The sequence below is a fragment of the Podarcis muralis genome, chromosome 10 (genome assembly GCF_964188315.1).
Source record: "Podarcis muralis chromosome 10, rPodMur119.hap1.1, whole genome shotgun sequence".
NCBI classification, from domain to species: domain Eukaryota; kingdom Metazoa; phylum Chordata; class Lepidosauria; order Squamata; family Lacertidae; genus Podarcis; species Podarcis muralis.
The window spans coordinates 59828758-59846207 of record NC_135664.1 but is presented as its reverse complement, the minus strand read 5'-3'; the positions used below and the strand labels follow the sequence as shown (position 1 = coordinate 59846207).

Genomic DNA, 17450 nt, shown 5'->3' with positions numbered 1-17450 from the left:
AGATGCAACTCTTGTGGCTCGAATACAGCTACCGTACCACAGAGAAATCAAAGGTTTTATACCACCACCCCTCCATCCAGACAAGCAAAAAGCATCATGTGACACTTTCCAGACTGGCAAAAGCAGTAGTGGGCATGTATGGGGCAGGGGTTAGAGCCCGAAAAGAGCCCTGTGTGCCAGATGGGGAGCTGTGCATGGCCCTATTTAATCCGCGGGACCACCAGCTTTCCCACACCTGTACTAAACAGAAGGAAAAACCACACATCTTTTCTTCAAAACTGACTTTATTAAAGTGCAACTGAGGGCTAGGGGCATGGGTCTTACAACAAAGCGCCATCAGCAGAGGAAAAATAAACATACCCCTTCAATTTATAAACAGTAGATGAGGGAGCTGGTAACTCCTTTTTAACACTGGAAATAGCAAGTTTTTTTAATTCATCAAATGGCACAAAAGGCTTCAGACAGTAATTTTGAAAATGCTGTACTTGCATAAGGAATTAGAAAAATACAGTTCCTTGAACACTTAACTGATTTGCATGTCACATCAGTATTTCAGAATGCAAATTTGCTTATTATTGAAAATCAACCAATTGTTTTAGGAATTCACTAGAAGCAAACACAATTTTTTTTCTAAAACCTAGTCATAACTCAAATCCTCTATGCTTTTGTATGAACAGGATTGAAATAGGCTTTTAACCCATATGCTGATGAGTTGCTTTTACAGTTTTGGAGCTCTATAGAGGGGATAAATTGTGGTTTGTTATATAGCTTTTCGTTTATCTCATCTCTTTTGCTCTCACAATCAAAATCCATAATCTTTTAGAGTGCAACCAAGCTTCAATCTCTTCCAACATAACTTAAAGCATTATCAGAGGTAAAATAGGTTCTACTTAATGAGCAATGTCTGAAAGTCTGCATTGGTTTGTAACAGTTTATACTGCTAGGACAGTTCCTAGACAAAATTTGCTTTAAGTCCTCATAATCAGTAGTTAGAGGGCATCACTTAAGGAATAACAATGCAGTCAAACTCAGCTTTCTAGCCGTGGAAATAAAGAGTTCTGGGGGTTGATATATGAAGTATTACAAGTTAAACCCACACAAACCTGCTTTCCTTTAACCACAAATTAATAGAAGTACTGCAGCAGCTGCAGGAATAGCCTCCCCCCTGTTGCAACTAGCTTCTGGAAAACATAGTTTTTCCAGTAGCTACTGCAGTTTTAGTATGCAGCATCTCAAACATGTCTCCCTGAAGCTTCCCTGCTGCTGCCAAACAAGACTGCTACAGCACCAGAAATCAGTGCAGGAGTGGGTTAGAGAGTTAGGGAATCAATTTTAGATTTACTGAGATAAAAGCCCAGCTACTTCCTGCTTTTGTTTTGTTCTTAAATAAGTAGCTGGGCTTATTTCAGCCAACTCTAATACAAGCCACAGGGAGCAACACACCTATCACCCCTAAGAGAGGTGGTCAAATTAGACGTAAGCTGCTGCTTGCCTTGTTGCTTGCCTGGACAGGAAAGAGGTTTTCAATGGCAGCCACCTGCCCACTGGATTTTTTTTGGGGGGGGTGGCTGAGAGAGGATGGCAGCCACACTGTTGTCTGAATGTGCATTTGTGGCTTGGTTTGCATGGTACAGTCTAATAATTTTAGGTGTTCCAATGCAGAATTGTAGACCACCCTGCTCATAAATAGTACAGTATATAAATGGGTACCTCTAGGTGACACAATTTCACATGCAATACATTTCTAAAAGTCCACCTATATGCCTGTTACTGCTAACACAATAACACATATGTTCATGATTTCTCCTAAATAGTTTATTGTTTGCAGCTCCAAAAACCATATAGACTCCAGCCTGTTGCCTGTGCTATATGAACATTAACCCTGAGAAGTACTGTTGCCAGAGTATAGAATGTTAGTTGTTAATTTATAAACAGACTAGCCCTTCTCTAGTGATGCTTCAAGAAAAGCTGTGAAATAACACTGCTTCAAAGCATCCATCTCACTGCTAAAAACAGACATTCATCTGAACCAACTAAATAAATGTATGACTATATATCACAGAATAAGAGAAATTATAGTATGAGACACCTTTACCAAGTCCTATTTCATCTTGAAGCCCTAATATCTTCAGGGAAAGACTATCCCCACCCCCCGCCACACACTTATTTCAGAAATCTACAGAAAATAGAACAGATTATTACTGGTCAATGGTTGAAAGTGGCAGTTCGCAGTTCTACACCCTTTAATCTTTCATCTAACGTTCTTTTTAGCATTTTGAAACTAGCGAAATTAACAGGTGAAGCATACCAATCTACAGTTGCCCATCGTCTCTCTTGCCCACCCCCGGGCCAAACACATGACCTTAGTATTGAAAAAAGAAAAACAGTACCGGTTTATCCTAATTAATTTGTAGTGCCTGCTAGAAAAATGAGAATTTGTATTGGCAATAGCCCTAGCAGATAAGGGAGGGGCTTATTTCAAAGCATGCATAACTCATATTTAAGAGGGTAAGTAGTGGAGAAAGAAGAGTTTTGCAAATATTCACGCAGAGGAAACAACATCCATTTCAAACCATCAAATTTATTGAGAGCTATAGACCATTCCCATCTATTATCAGTTGAATTGGTCTAATACTAGTGCATCTCTAAATACTGAGAACCCAAAATGGTACTATTGAGCTATATTAACTCTTGCAACAATGCTAATATCTAATGACATAGCAGCTATGATTTATTTTACCTTCCTCCAGCATGGGAGGTTTTTCCCCAAAGGCTTTTGGAGCTATAGCTCAAGAATACTCACTATTGGACAATAGGGCTACAAAATAGAAAGCAGGCAAATATAAAAAAGGAAAACTGTTAAAGCCCACCGGAATACACTGAGGCACTTTATTCTGGAAAATGGGTAACAAAGACAGCACTAGAAAAAAGCATTGGAAATTACCTAACCAGCAACTCCCAACCGCCATGGCAAAGTTCCCATCCTGCTGAATCAAAAAGCAAAAATTCCCATATGGTTAGAGGACACTTCACATACAACATTTGTAGGTGTGCATGTAATGTGGGAAGATAACCTCTTGTGTGCACAAACTATGTATTATACATGCATACTCACCAGGGAGGCGAGACTGGCAGTGGCTTCCTCTCAAATAGCCAACTGATAGTAAACCCAGGCTTTCTACCACAACGTGTGTAAGGATATACTTCCTCCCAACTTCACAATCATTAGAGCCAAACCCTCATCAACTTGGCTACTGTGCTAAAACTACGGCTGACTGCAATTACTTTCGCCATCAGAGATCCTGGATGCCCCAAACAATCAAGTGACCATTATAATAAGATGGAAGACAGTTTTATGGTAAACAGGAATGCAGACTGTCATAGTGGCAACTATCACTCATTAAATGTAAATCAAAACTACACTGAATAAGGGCCTGCCCAGTGAAGTTTCAGGAGTAAATAGCAATTACAACAACATGAAATAAGTAATAATAAATTTGAGATTTTGAAAGGTGAATGGATTAAAATGAAACTAGGCTAAAGCTCAAAGACTCTTAAGAGTGTCTTTCACCTCCTTACTTTCCCTTTAAATTGCATCTAATTAAGAGCCTAGGGCTTGCCAATTAGAAGGTCGGCGGTTCGAATCCCCACAACGGGATGAGCGCCCGTTGTTCGGTCCTAGTTCCTGCCTACCTAGCAAGTAAAGTCAAAGTGCAAGTAAATAGGTACCACTCCGGCGGGAAGGTAAACGGTGTTTCCGTGCGCTGCTCTGATTTGCCAGAAGCGGCTTAGTCATGCTGGCCACATGACCCAGAAGCTGTCTGCGGACAAATGCCGAGCGAGATGAGCGCCGCAACCCCAGAGTCGTCCACAACTGGACCTAACGGTCAGAGGTACCTTTACTTTTACTTGCATCACATATACCGAGACCTGTAGCAATTTGCTACATAGTCTGTCTATGAATTCTAGGAATGGCTATAGGATGCTTCCTGTGGGAAAAGAGCATATTCTATTTACTATCACACCCCTAAAATGAATTGAAATTGTTGTTGTTTTGTTTTTTAAGCAATTGAGCCTTAAGATTTTTTGCAACAAAAAAATGCAACACAGGTCATAATGAATAGGCCACATGTTGCCAAGACATTGCCTCCAAAATGTAACGTGTTAACACAAGCACTGGAGAAGAAGAAAATCACCACTGCCACATGATGAGTATACATTTGTTAATTTGAGACGATGATTCTTTTATTTACAATACATGAATGGAGAAGTTTAGCCTACAAATGTGGTTGAAGGGAATCTTAGGAATTTCCTGATCATCTGTTCTGCAGAGGGTAACTGGAAAAGGCAGCTATGGCAAGGACCTAGAGAAAACCACTACTCAACACTTTCACATTCCTAAATAGCACTATAGTAAAGAGGTACCTGATTGCCAGACAGGTAATCATATCCAATTAGTACACCAGGAGAGGGGGGGAGGGGTTCATTCGGCATCCTTTGGTTAGCAGAATAATGAGGGGGAAAGTTTGAATATGTCTACTATGGTGGAGCTTGGATATTTTAAAAAGTTTGGAAAAGGTCATTTATTTTTTTACTTTTGGTTCATACACATCTCAGCAGCCCAAACAAGCTGCAGCAATCACTTGAAGGACACGAGAGCTTCCACTCCATAGACCTAGCAAACACCAACAGAGTAATAATATTTAAATTTTGTTTCCATCACACACACACAGCACCAAACACTGTTAAGACATATCTTATTTCATTCCTCTTGGGTAAAAATCATACCTGGCTGGATTAAAAATAAACTTTCCACAGGTTATCAGGCAAGTTTACATGACTTACTGGCTTTCAGGTCACCATTCACTCTACAGCCCCAAACCAGGCAAACAACTGGGAGGGACAGCACAATGCTGCTTCGGTTGAACTATGTGAATTTGTTTCTTTGAAGACCTTGTGCTTGGCTTTTTATCAGTGGTCAAGGTCAATTTAAGGCTAAGCGTCTTTCACTCTTGAATTTGTGCAAACACAACAGGGAAAAGATGCCCAAAGCAGGTGCTTATATTTTGACTTTGCAAGTGGTGCCAGTTCAGCTTACAACTGCTGAACATTTCTCCTTTTTATTCATCAGAATGATAAAAGGGTCTCTTTGATAACTAAACAGATATAAAAAACAGGATGCATTAAAAGGGAGAAGGAAAACACAAAAGTAGCTGAGATCAGATACATGAGGGATCAAAGAATATGTCTTCCCACCAAACTCTTATAATTTCATCCCTGTATGGGAGACTATTGCTTTACCCACCCAACATTAAAGAGCTTTAAAAATTTCATTAAATATATATGGGGGGGGGGGTTAGAAAAGGTATAAAGCAAAGAGGTACAGTGGTACCTCGGGTTACAGACGCTTCAGGTTACAGACTCCGCTAACCCAGAAATAGTACTTCAGGTTAAGAACTTTGCTTCAGGATGAGAACAGAAATCGCGCAGTGGCAGCGGGAGGCCCCATTAGCTAAAGTGGTACCTCAGGTTAAGAACAGTTTCAGGTTAAGAACAGACCTCCAGAAAGAAGTTCTTAACCCGAGGTACCACTGTATTGAAGAAGCACTAACCCACTGGGGTTTAAAAGAGATCTGGGAGGTCAAGAGGAGCTGTGCAATACCTGAGGAAGCCGAGACAAAAGAGCTACCAACCTCATGCTACACTGAGCCTCTCATTCAAGAGGTTAAAGGGGAACCAAGAAGCTGCAAGAGCAGCTTATGGAAGGGAAATTTCCAGGGATAACAAACTTTCCTTTTCCCCTGGAATGTTCTGTGCCGGTTTCCAGTGTATAAGCATCCCCATTTCTCAGTTATACATACATATTAAATGTGCAGGGGTTTTCAAAATGACACCCCTATATGTTAAACAGGAAGATCCGATACCAGTCCACTAAAAACATGATTGTCCCCAGGCTTAGCTTTATAGTGTACCTTTACCCCATCACCCTTTTTGCTACATGAATTTCCCATTAACAGCAGGCACCACAACCCTCAGCCAATGCAACTAAGTGTAGATTCAGGCGCTACCTCCTTGAGGAGAGGCATTCACTACTTCTTCCTCAATGCTAGTGCTACACCTACTGCCACAGCTAGGATGGCCACTGCAGCTGCCCCACCATATAGTAGAATTGATTTGCCTTCTGGTAAGAGGATGGGTTTCTCCTCTCCAGCAGGAGTCTTCTCTTCCTTTTCTTCAGAATAGCTTCCCTTTCTGGCCTTTATTTCTTCTTCTGGAGGCAGTATTCTTTCAGGTTTGGGGGTAGCTTTTTCTTCTGACTGAGTTAATTGCTGGACAGGTTTACTCAAGGCTGGAGCTTCAGGTTCTGGCAGCAGCACCTCTTTCCCCTCTTTCTGGTGTTCCTTATGTGAAGGTGCAGAGGAGCCTGGCTTTTTAAGAGACACAATTTCAGCTTCTGGCTCCAGCAATGCAGTTGGAGGTTCTGGGGAAGCAGACTTTGCAGGGTCAGCCTGCAGGACCACTTCTGGCACCACTGTTTCCTCAACCCCCTCTGGTATCTCCTCCTTTTCAACATGAACAATATCAGAGTTTGAAGAGTTATTTTCACTCCTTTCTTCCCCACCTCCATTGCTGTCCAAACTCTTCACTTCTTCAGGATCCATAGCCACTTGCTGCCAAGACTCAGGCCCCAACGAGACAGGTAAGCTCTCTGTATGCCAACTCTGACTAGCCGACAAAGAAACTGGCAAGCTCTCCGACTGCCAAGATGTTGTCACTGTGGGTGACTCAGGAGGGCTCACCTGGCCTGAGTTGTCACTAGTTAGGATGTAGATGTCATTGCTATCTTCGGCAATTATTCCGTGGTACTCCTCTTCTTCAGAATCCAAACTAAAAACAGTACCCTAGAAGAAAAATGCACATAATCAATGAAGTTAGCAGCACTTAATTTTACATGATACAACCACATTACAGAAGAATGGTAGCCTTAATTCAGAATGACCCAGAGAAAGTATAATTGCTACATATACCGTATTTTTCGCCCTATAGGACGCACTTTTTCCCCTCCAAAAATGAAGGGGAAATCTGTGTGCGTCCTATGGGGCGAATGCAGGCTTTCGCTGAAGCTTGGAGAGCGAGAGGGGTCGGTGCGCACCGACCCCTCTCGCTCTCCAGGCTTCAGGAAGCTATCAGCAAGCCTGGGGAGCCCGCGGGAGTTCCCGCAGGGCTCCCTAGGCTGCGGATAGCAGCCTGCTGCACGGAGCGCGGGGCGCGCTGAAGCCGCGGCTGGGGGGGGGGGGGAATATATTTTTTTTCTTTATTCCCCCCCCCCCCAAAAAAAACCCTAGGTGCGTCCTACGGGCTGGTGCGTCCTATAGGACGAAAAATACGGTAGTTGAACAGCCAATGGATAGAACAGGTTTCCATCAGAGTGCAGATGCATGCAATTATTGGGGGGGTGAGAGGCAACAAAACTTTAATACTTAAAGAGGTTTGCATATTGTCAAAACTAAGTATTGAACAGTAATTGTCTTCTGTCTGGTTTGAGACAAAAGTATTGTACTTAGATATGGGGGAAAGACCTGGATTCAGTTCTCTACTATTATGAAATTCTATGTGTGTGCATGCACACAAAAGTCAGGATCACTCACCCTAACCTATTTCACAGGACTGTTATGAGCATAACACATGAATCTGATGTACATTATTTCACAATACACATGCAGCCAATCGGAAGCTGTGCCTTGGTTCCCGAACATTTTGGAAGTTGAACGGACTTCCAGGACGGATTCCGTTTGACTTCCAAGGTACAACTGTAGTTCTGTAGCAATCTCTCACATACTCTATGGTGAGTGCTGATTCTATTAGGAAAGTGCCTCAACTGAAATTGTACTGCATAGGAGTTACTTTTTTATTTCTAGAAATCTATTCCTCAAGAGTCACCCATAGACATAACAGAAATTCTTCATAACTTATAAAAATTCAAAGCCTATTTGAATTAATTGAACGTTTTAAAAAAAAAAATAATAATCTGGTATCTGTATAGAGAGATGATGTTAATATACAAAGAATATTGGAGCATTGCTAACCAGAACCACTCAGGCATCCTTCAAGCAAAGCTCTCAGAGCTTCTGTTGATGGCTGCCTTTCACAACTATCCATCTGTGCTAATGGAATGTGGCACATGCAAAAAGCTGCATCAGGGGCTGGACTGCCGCCACACAGAAAGTAATTACTCAGTAAATCCCCATCCACCCTCTTTCCGTGCTGATCAAGCTGTCTCATGAGCTCAGGAGCTTTATGGTGAAGAGTACATGTTATTCTGCTATGAATTGTTCCCACTCCTCTGCCCTCTTCATAGCTCCAGGCTAGCTTGCACTATTCACCCTTGCTTCAGCACCAGAGTCATGTAAAACAAAAATCAGAACACAGAGCACTATAATGCAGACAGACCCTCCCATCAGATGTTTGTGATACTCTAATCAAGAATGACCCTGCATCAGAAAACCAAAGGAATATTGAGAAGAGGTCTGCACAGGTAGCAGCAAAGAGGTTTTGCCATCAAAGATATTTTAGTAGGTTTTTTTAAAAAATAAATAAAAACAAGTAGAGTATGTTTTAAAATAAATCAATACTAAGAAAGAATAAAAAATGTGTTAGGCACCAGAGGCCTAACTTCTGAAATATTAGTTCTAGAGAGTTGAGTTCAATTAATATCACTCCCAGTGTCATTTCGCTTATATTGTTTCATACAACTTAACCTTATTGGCCCTGTATTTTACTTAATTGAGGACACAAAACTTGCCCAGGGAAGATCATTCTACAAATACTAAGTTTCTGCAAAACAATTTTGCTAATTTTTGAAGACAGACACTCTGGTGCAATTATCTAGGCAGTTTCACTAAATAATGTAGTATCTGACTTGAAAGATTATGCCCCAAGATGAATAACATTAAGCTGTGTATACTACAAATGAGAACATTGTAAGTTGCCTTATAACAAGTCAGATCATTGGGTCCATCTTTCTTAGTACTGTTGACACTGACTTGCTTTTACACGCAGAACATGTGCTCTACCACTGAGCTACAGCCCTTCCCCAACAATGAGTGTGGAATTCTCAGTTACATCTAGCCAGCAATACTACTCAAATAGATTTCTTAGCTTCATAAAGGAAAGTTGTTGTTACCTCCATTTCAGCACAAACTGCACCACAGGCTACAGAATCCTTTTATCTGTACCACATGATCCACAGAACAGGTTATTTTATGCCACTTGAGGTGTTATACTAAATCTTCGTACATCAACAGTGCTGTTCTTATCTGAAGGTCACACAAAGGTCTTCAGAGTGCAGTTTAACAGCTTTCAAATGTGCCAGGAATTAGCAGTTAAAAAAAGAAATAATGGAAAAGATAGAGCCATGGAATATTAAGTAGCAATGAAGGAAAAGACATCTTAGACAATCTCAAATTTGAGAGTGCAGGCTCCTGAAGAGGTTGGCTTTCCAGGCTTGGGGGTGGTGGGGAGAAGAATAGGTTAAGAGGCTGCTCCCCTAGGTGTCAGCTGAAGGAGTAGGAACAACCTCAATAAGAGGGAGAAATATACACCATGGAAGGGGTTGAGACACAGAAGAGTAAGTGTGTGGGATAGCAGGCACCGAGAAAGGTGGGTGAAGCTGTCTCTAGCATGCAGTGGAGTAAGAGAGTGCTGAAGGTTATGGAGTCTTCTCTAAGCCCAACTTTATTTTGTCCTAATAGGATTCTTATGCTTTTCATTCACTGTCCTGAGCCTTGGACATAGGAACAGGTTACAAATATAAACAAATTTAAACTGCATATGCAGGATCCCAATGATTTGTTTTACTACTTCAAAACAGTCAAGAGTAAAAATGCTAAGTATCAGGTAGATCTAAAATTAATCAGTCACGCTACCCATGCTGCTAAAAACAAACACTTGCTCATTTCACTTAGAAAAGCATACAAAAAGACACAGGAACTCTCCTTCCAGGAGCGGTTAGTCTGTGCAAGCAACACTACAGTGTTATGTACAGTACTACATATTACAGCCCACAATATTCCATTTTCAAGCAGAGAGGAGAAACTAAGTCAAGAGGTAAGCCATCTAAAACAGGAATTGTTATCTAATACTGAAATCTGCAGTAGACTCCTTTATAAAAGTCAATAATGTCTCACAAGCCTACAAATCTCCAGCTAGCATTTATTGATATAGCCCTTCCAGCAATTATTATTTTTAAATTACACCATCCATTATGTTATCCTGGATTCCATTATCTCACTTCTGTAAGCAAGTGAAGTCTGAATAAAGGTACATTCTTTTACTCTCTTACAAAACACACTCTCCAACAAGGCATGCTGCTATTTTAATACATTGCCTAAAGATTTGTCCCTTGTCATCCAGAGTCAAATCTTGGAATAAAGAACCAGACAATTTTGTTTTTTCACTGAAAGTATGCCACTATTAATAGTCTGAAGAGCAAGATGCTTAGAGGTTTTACTACACTGAAGAAGAACATAAATTTTGTTAAGCAAACAAACCTTAGTGCAAGATCCTGGTTGTCTTTCTAATAAGAATGCAATTATCAAGTTCAAAACGGAAATGAATTTTGTTCTTATACCTCTACCATCAGAGTCTAAAACACACCTACTTACCACCAACTTCAGTTTTAGAAACTGAATGACTACTTTACACTTCTAAAGACAACAACAATGCCAAGACTGAAAATAAAACCCAGAGTCAAGCACTAGGGAAAGTAGCCTGCTTTCCGTATCATTCTATAAATCACAATCGCAATTGCAAGGAAAGCAATACTTTAGACTTTTAATTGTGCATTGCAGCTTCTAGTTCGCTTTTTACAAGTCAAATGGATGTGCAAGTTTCCAAAGGCACTTAATTATACTTTCATGCAGATATTATTAAAGCAGAGCAAGCCACAAGCATGTAAACTGGTGACAAAGCAGAATAACAACTTTTAAGCAAAAATAGTTAGTCATCTCTATTCTTCTCAGATCTCCCACAAGTCCTTTTCAATGTGGATGAAACACTGGAAATTAGGACAAGGTTGACACTTTTAAAGCATAATTATACTACTTCAGTAGTAAAGTCTTACCCAAACTGACTGTTCTTACTCTGCACTTTTCCAAGAGAAGTTTCTGATGCAGCAGACACAGCAAACAGAGGGAGAGTGAACAGAGAAAGGGGAGGGAGTATGCGCACTGCACATCAATTTGTTTGTGCCCTAATACAGCTTCAGGGCAAGCTGTGGAGCTAAGCTGCTGCCAAATTAGAATGAACGTTTTTTGTTTTGACCCAGTGGAAAACATGGAACCTTTCTGTGACTCTTCTGGTTTCCATCAACAATGTCTAGAGAGCAAGCTATGTCTACAAAAATGCTCAGAGCTAGATCTCTGCCTCTTATGATTAAAGATGTACACTGCTACCTTGAAAATGAATTCAAAGCAAACCAATCTACTGCCTTACAAGAAGAGAAGTAAAGCAAAAGTATATATTCTGCATTGTTCTTATAATCTTTTTCAAGTTCAGTAACCAACAACATTGCATGACTCTGTTTCTTTTAGGTCAGAAGCTATTGCTTACATATGCAAAACTTTATGAGAACTTAGAAACTGCAACTGCATTTTGATTCTTCCTGATATTGAAATTACTACAAAAGCGGACTTAATGCAGATTTCACTGAAGAACGTTACTCGTTACTCACTGCTCACACTCAAAATGTGTGCAACACAACTTCTCATTAGAAAAGGAAAAGCAACATAGAAAAAATGTCTGGAAACCATCAGAACAATGAAAAGGAGGACATTATCTTTTTAAATGTGCTACATTTAACTTTTATAGTCTTGCAGCATAATCCTATGCAGGTCTATTTAGAAACAAGCCCAGCTGAGTTCTATGGGACTTATTCCCAGAACCAATCTTCTTCTTAAAGGTTGCCATTTCTGCAAAAATCCTCCAAATATCAGGAAATCTACTCTTGACTGACGTTCCATTACACAATGATGGCACTGGGTGATGAATCCAATATTAAGTTTCTATATATTCAGTTTGTAGTATCTTATTGCTCCAAGTGTGTTCCATGTTGCATGACTATTTTTTACTTCAGTCTAATTATTTTCCTGGGACGCGGGTGGCGCTGTGGGTAAAAGCCTCAGCGCCTAGGGCTTGCCGATCAAAAGGTCGGCGGTTCGAATCCCCGTGGCGGGGTGCACTCCCGCTGCTCGGTCCCAGCGCCTGCCAACCTAGCAGTTCGAAAGCACCCCCAGGTGCAAGTAGATAAATAGGGACCGCTTACTGGCGGGAAGGTAAATGGCATTCCGTGTGCTGCGCTGGCTCGCCAGATGCAGCTTTGTCACGCTGGCCACGTGACCCGGAAGTGTCTCCAGACAGCGCTGGCCCCCGGCCTCTTAAGTGAAATGGGCACACAACCCTAGAGTCTGTCAAGACTGGCCCGTACGGGCAGGGGTACCTTTACCTTTAATTATTTTCCTACAAAATAGCTCATTAGGTCTGGATTATTTCCACTTACTAAAGCTCCTGAGGCTGTACCATTTTTGCCACTGCTTCCTCTGTAGAAAGACCTGGTGTTTTCACAAAGCTCTAAATCTATAGAAAGACTATTTGTGACTTTTGTGAAAGGAATTGGGAGACCCTAATGACATACTCTTTAATGACTAATGGAACACAGAGAGTTAGATGCTCTTAACTAATCCATTCCTTGCCTCTGCTGGAGTAGCTGAACATTTAAGTGATTTTAGTCTTTAAACAGCTTTTAAGCTATCTCCTACCCCCCAATACACATTGTTGTTTCTTCTTCCTTGGACAGGTTCACCATGACTGGAAATTTAGGAGGTCTAGCTGAACCTTACACATTGGGATTAAACAGCTCAGGGGCAGTACCACAGCTAATTCTCCAATTCTGCTGCTCTACCATTAGTGAAGACCAGCAAGAACATTTGCTGTGCATTCTGAGCTTCCAAACAGAGCAATTAATTTGAAGTTTCCCTATTCAAGTATTTAAACACGACCAAAAAGCCTTGCTTAATGTTAGTACCATGTTTCAGGAAAACTTGAAATATTGCAGTCTCAGTTTCTTAAAACACAAATTTGTTAAACCAAATCAAAATAAGACTAGGTACCAGCCACAAAACTGAACCTTGTGCATAATGACATGAAGATCAAGATCAAAATACCCAAGATCTTACTCTTAACCACAGAGTAGTTAATCATGGCAACTTTTATTTAGTTTAAAAATTATCACCATTTCAATTCTTTCTTCACCTTTCCTGCACCATTTCAAAAATAGCTCTGCCCTGTTGGTTATGCAGCTTCTGTCAGTCCAATTTTATGCCTGGCTAGAGGTGAATAGATAAGTGCATGGTTCATGGAACTGCCAAGTCAACTACAAACAGTCACACAGTGAACATTCCCTCCCTCTTAGACACAGCTAGGCTGCTGTGTGTTTTCAGAAGCAACTATGCATTGTGACACGCATGTTTATAAAAGGCTTTACAGAAGTCGTTGAGGTATGGAACACAGTCTTCTGAGGGTACCAAAACATCAAAAGAAACAGGAGGACACAATGCAAGAAGTTATCTACTGGCCAAAACAAAAAATCTAAGACATTTCATTAAATCAAGGCCCAAAGCATAACCAGATGTAGGAGTCATTGTTTATTCTGCAGGAAGTGGAAGTCATAAAGGCATAATCTAAACACCAGCTCTTGCACCAGGCAAATATGCAATTTGCACAGTCAAGAAACATATTTATTCTTATGAGAAAATAAGGGCACAAAGGAGATGAGGGCGAGGGGAAAGCCCCTGGTAAAACCACTGTTTGGACCCTCCTCGTACACTTTACAAAATCAAAATATGAAAAATATATAATTTTAAAGGTTATTAGTATGTTTTTGCTATTTAGATTTTCTAACCACTGACCAGCTTTACTTTCAGAATAAAAACAACTTGGGAGTCATTTCACTAATCCCAGATTAATTCTGTTTAAATCTGGCAGTGTTCTATCTCCCAGAGAGGAATAATCTGTATGCTCACTGTGCTCCAGCTCAACTATCAAGTTGTAAGAAACAGATGGGAGGGAGGGGGCCTGGATATTCTTAGAGGGTTTCGTTGTGCCTTCAAAACACAATTTTCAAATAGCACTTTAAGTAGAACCTATGTTTTCTTAGCCCATTTCACACAGGAATCTAGAGAAATACAACTTAAAGCACTCCAAGAAATTCAATAAAATTAAAAAAAGCTCAATCTAAATGCATAGCCTGAACTTGTTCATGACTATGAGGTAGCTCAAGTCTGCTGCCCCACGAAAACAGAACTAAACTCATATGAAGACCAATGCATTTTAATTAAGATCAATTTTAAAATAATGTTGTTATCTTTGTTCTTGTTCATTATCCTAAATAATATCTATATGTTCTGCTATGGACAAAAAAATCAACACTGCTTTCCTTTGAACAGTTAGTAAATCTTAAATACATTTGTTGTACAGAGAGATGCACATATCTGTTCATCAACTCTGGAGGAAGATACAGTTGGACATTTAACTTCCTTACCCATCCACCTTGCTGGATGATATAGTCTGCAACATAGTCTTCTAGGTAGGTCACTCCAAAATTCAGCAGTGCCCCAAGTGGTTCTTTGCCCTGTCTTGTCAGTTCCATCAGGAATCGCTGAAGGATCACCAGAGGCACTAAAACCTTTGGAGTAAAGAGTGAAGAAAGGGTAGGAGAGGAAGAGACATTATCAGGAATTGCAGTACTTTGGAAGAAAATCCTGCCACTGCGCCAAAGAGTGCTAAATACATTTATTGCGTAAGTAATTTTGCATGCATGGACATGAGATACAAGCATGGTGGGAGGGCAGCTTTGAAGGAGGCAACATTAAGCCCATATAAATATAAATATGAATAATCTTTTTCAAGTACTCAGTTAAGAAAGAGAATACATAGAACACAGAACCCTGGCCAAAAAGCAGATTAGTCAGTGGGTCAATCTAGTCTCAAGAATCAGGCAATGAGTTCTCAACTCATCATTCCCTACCCCTCACTACTTCTTGGGCAGGTAAATGAGTTGCTGCTACTGTTGCAGTGTCTCCACTGTTTAAAATGAACAGGCAGTCAGGATGGTAACAGCAATTTGAAAGGGAGGAGAATAATGGACCTAGGTATCCCTTCTTCAAGTGACCCAACGTAAAGTGGACTGGAAAGTTTTGCTGCTGTGCAACATTATAATCTTCAAACGCTCCATACAACACCAAGAAAAACAATTTCAATATCAGCTTCAAGGACTTTCAAATGCAAAGAATGCATTACTGGCAACAGGGTAACATTCTGTACCTTCTTTAACAGTGACTTTTCAATTAAATCACAACTATCTGATCCAATTTCTGGAATTATCAAGGGATACCACTCTCTATTTTTTACTTTATTCCAAAGAAGAGTCAATACTGATTTATCTTCTCTTGCAAGATATTCCAATAGACTTGAAAGAAATTAGCTAGAACCTAAAAGGGTATTTTTATGTGAATATCTGTGATGAGAGAAAGTCAATGCTGTCTTGGAGTCTTGAAGCTTCAACCCAGAGAGATCCACTTTACTCCAAATAAGCTCCCTAACACGAGTGGTAACTATGGCTCTCTCCCATAGGGCCACCAAGATACTAAGCCCTTTCATTATGGGCTTTTAGCAAGCATAGCACCAAGTGACAGTATCTTTTCCATTCAATCATAAAATAGAACTGGAACAATTAGTACCTGAAATAAATATCTGATGGGCTGAAAAGAATCTATTTGAAAACATTCATTAAAAACTAATTGATGTACTATATGTCTAACCCTTTAAGAACCTGGCAGCTTCTATGAGATTGAAATGTCTATGAGTGCTTCACAAGGAAAAAGATGGGCTTATTTCTGTTAACAGAAAACTGGCTCCTTCTGTACTATGCATTTAGAGTGAAATAGTCATGCTTTGTTCTCTCTGAATGCATTTGGAATCCAGTCTGTGCTGGGGTGGGAAGAAAAATGCTACTGAAAATGCAATTTGAGCACTAATAGAGATACACCCATCAGCCCCACTACTATACCAATGGAGAACCCTATCCCCTACAAAGGAAAGAATGAAAACCATCTGCATCTCTGCCTCCTCCTGCTCAGTCTGAGGTTTGTCTCTCACCCATACACCAAATTTCCTTTTCCTTAATGCAAAATGTCACGTTCAATTTCTGTTGTGGATGCTGTATAAAAGAATTATACAGTACTTACAAAAAATATAAATCATTCAGATAAAGTGCCTTCCTCACCTTCATCCTGTTCAGCAACAATAATTATTTCCCTTTCCCTTTGTCATTTGGACAAATTATATTTATACAAAAGAAGTTCAGAGCCACAAGAGCAGTTTGAGTTTCCTAGGCCAGGTTCCAAAGAACCGTAAACTAGTTCCATGAGTCCGAAAGTGCTTTCAGGCCCGATTTGTTTCCTTAAACAATAGCTCCCTATACCAAGTGACCTTATTTTGAAACTCAGGAGAGTTTGTAAGCTACTCTGATGTGTTACGGGTATCAGATGCTGAAAGTGAAAAATTCCACTGGACTAACACAACCCTTTCTGTGAGCCAAAGTATTTTTTTGGATTCTAGCTCTGGTATCAAAAAGTTGTAACTCAGTAGGAAAAGATTTTATCAGAATGAAGTGTTTCTTGTTGTTTTGAAAAAAGAGGAACATTTGCCACCTTCCAACTATAGCTGTTTTACTTCCTGTCAACCTAGAAGACACTCAATAAAAAAATCCAATCAACATTTGGTTTGCAAGAAAGCAAATGACATTTTTACCTCCTTGAAGGTAAGTTCAAAACTTTTTAAGATTTCTCATGGTGACCTTTGTATTCTCCTTTAGTTTATCAGTTTAGAAACTGTATAGGATGGAAGGATTCTTAATTCTTTTCATTTCCCTTCAAAATCCTCTGTTAAAGGGCAGGTTTTCAAGAAAAATAGCCACTGGGTAAAAGTGGTAATTCCAATAAAGATTGTTTTCAACCTGTTTTGCAAGCTTTATCTGTATCAGCAATCATATTGTTAGAGTATGTAGTCAAAAAGATGTTACAGAAAAGTCTATAAATTGCAGACACTGCATTTTCTAAAAAGACTGGTAGAGGTATGGTGTGATCACATTTGGAATACTGTGTACAGTTCTGGTCACCTCAAAAAGGATATTGTAGTATTAGTAAAGGTTCAGAAAAGAGCAACCAAAATGATCAAAGGGACGAAGTAACTCCCGTATGAAGAAAGGTTGCAGCATTTTAGGACTTTTTAGTTAGAAAAAAGGTGACTACGGAGTGGTAAGACAGAAGTTTGTACAATTATGCATGGCATGGAGAAAGTGAGTAAAGAAATGTTTTTCTTCTTTTCTCATAACA

General features: G+C 40.0%; 1 protein-coding gene across 7 annotated transcripts in view; it reads right to left on the bottom strand.

Annotated features, from left to right (window-relative positions):
• Window positions 1-266: 266 nt before the first annotated feature.
• The window catches only part of BCL2L13 (BCL2 like 13), a 34797-nt gene continuing 17613 nt past the window's right edge, over window positions 267-17450 (bottom strand). For 5 of the 7 annotated variants that reach the window (XM_028747672.2, XM_077935194.1, XM_077935193.1 and 2 more), the window contains exons 6-7: window positions 14597-14740; window positions 267-6902 (exon numbers count right to left, since the gene is read on the bottom strand). In XM_028747672.2, coding sequence (XP_028603505.2) covers window positions 6090-6902; window positions 14597-14740 — 957 coding nt within the window. In that variant the 3' untranslated portion in view covers window positions 267-6089. Of the gene's footprint in view, window positions 6903-14596; window positions 14741-17450 lie in introns of those variants that run through there. The other 2 variants (XR_013394425.1, XR_003708709.2) reach the window with 2 other exon arrangements.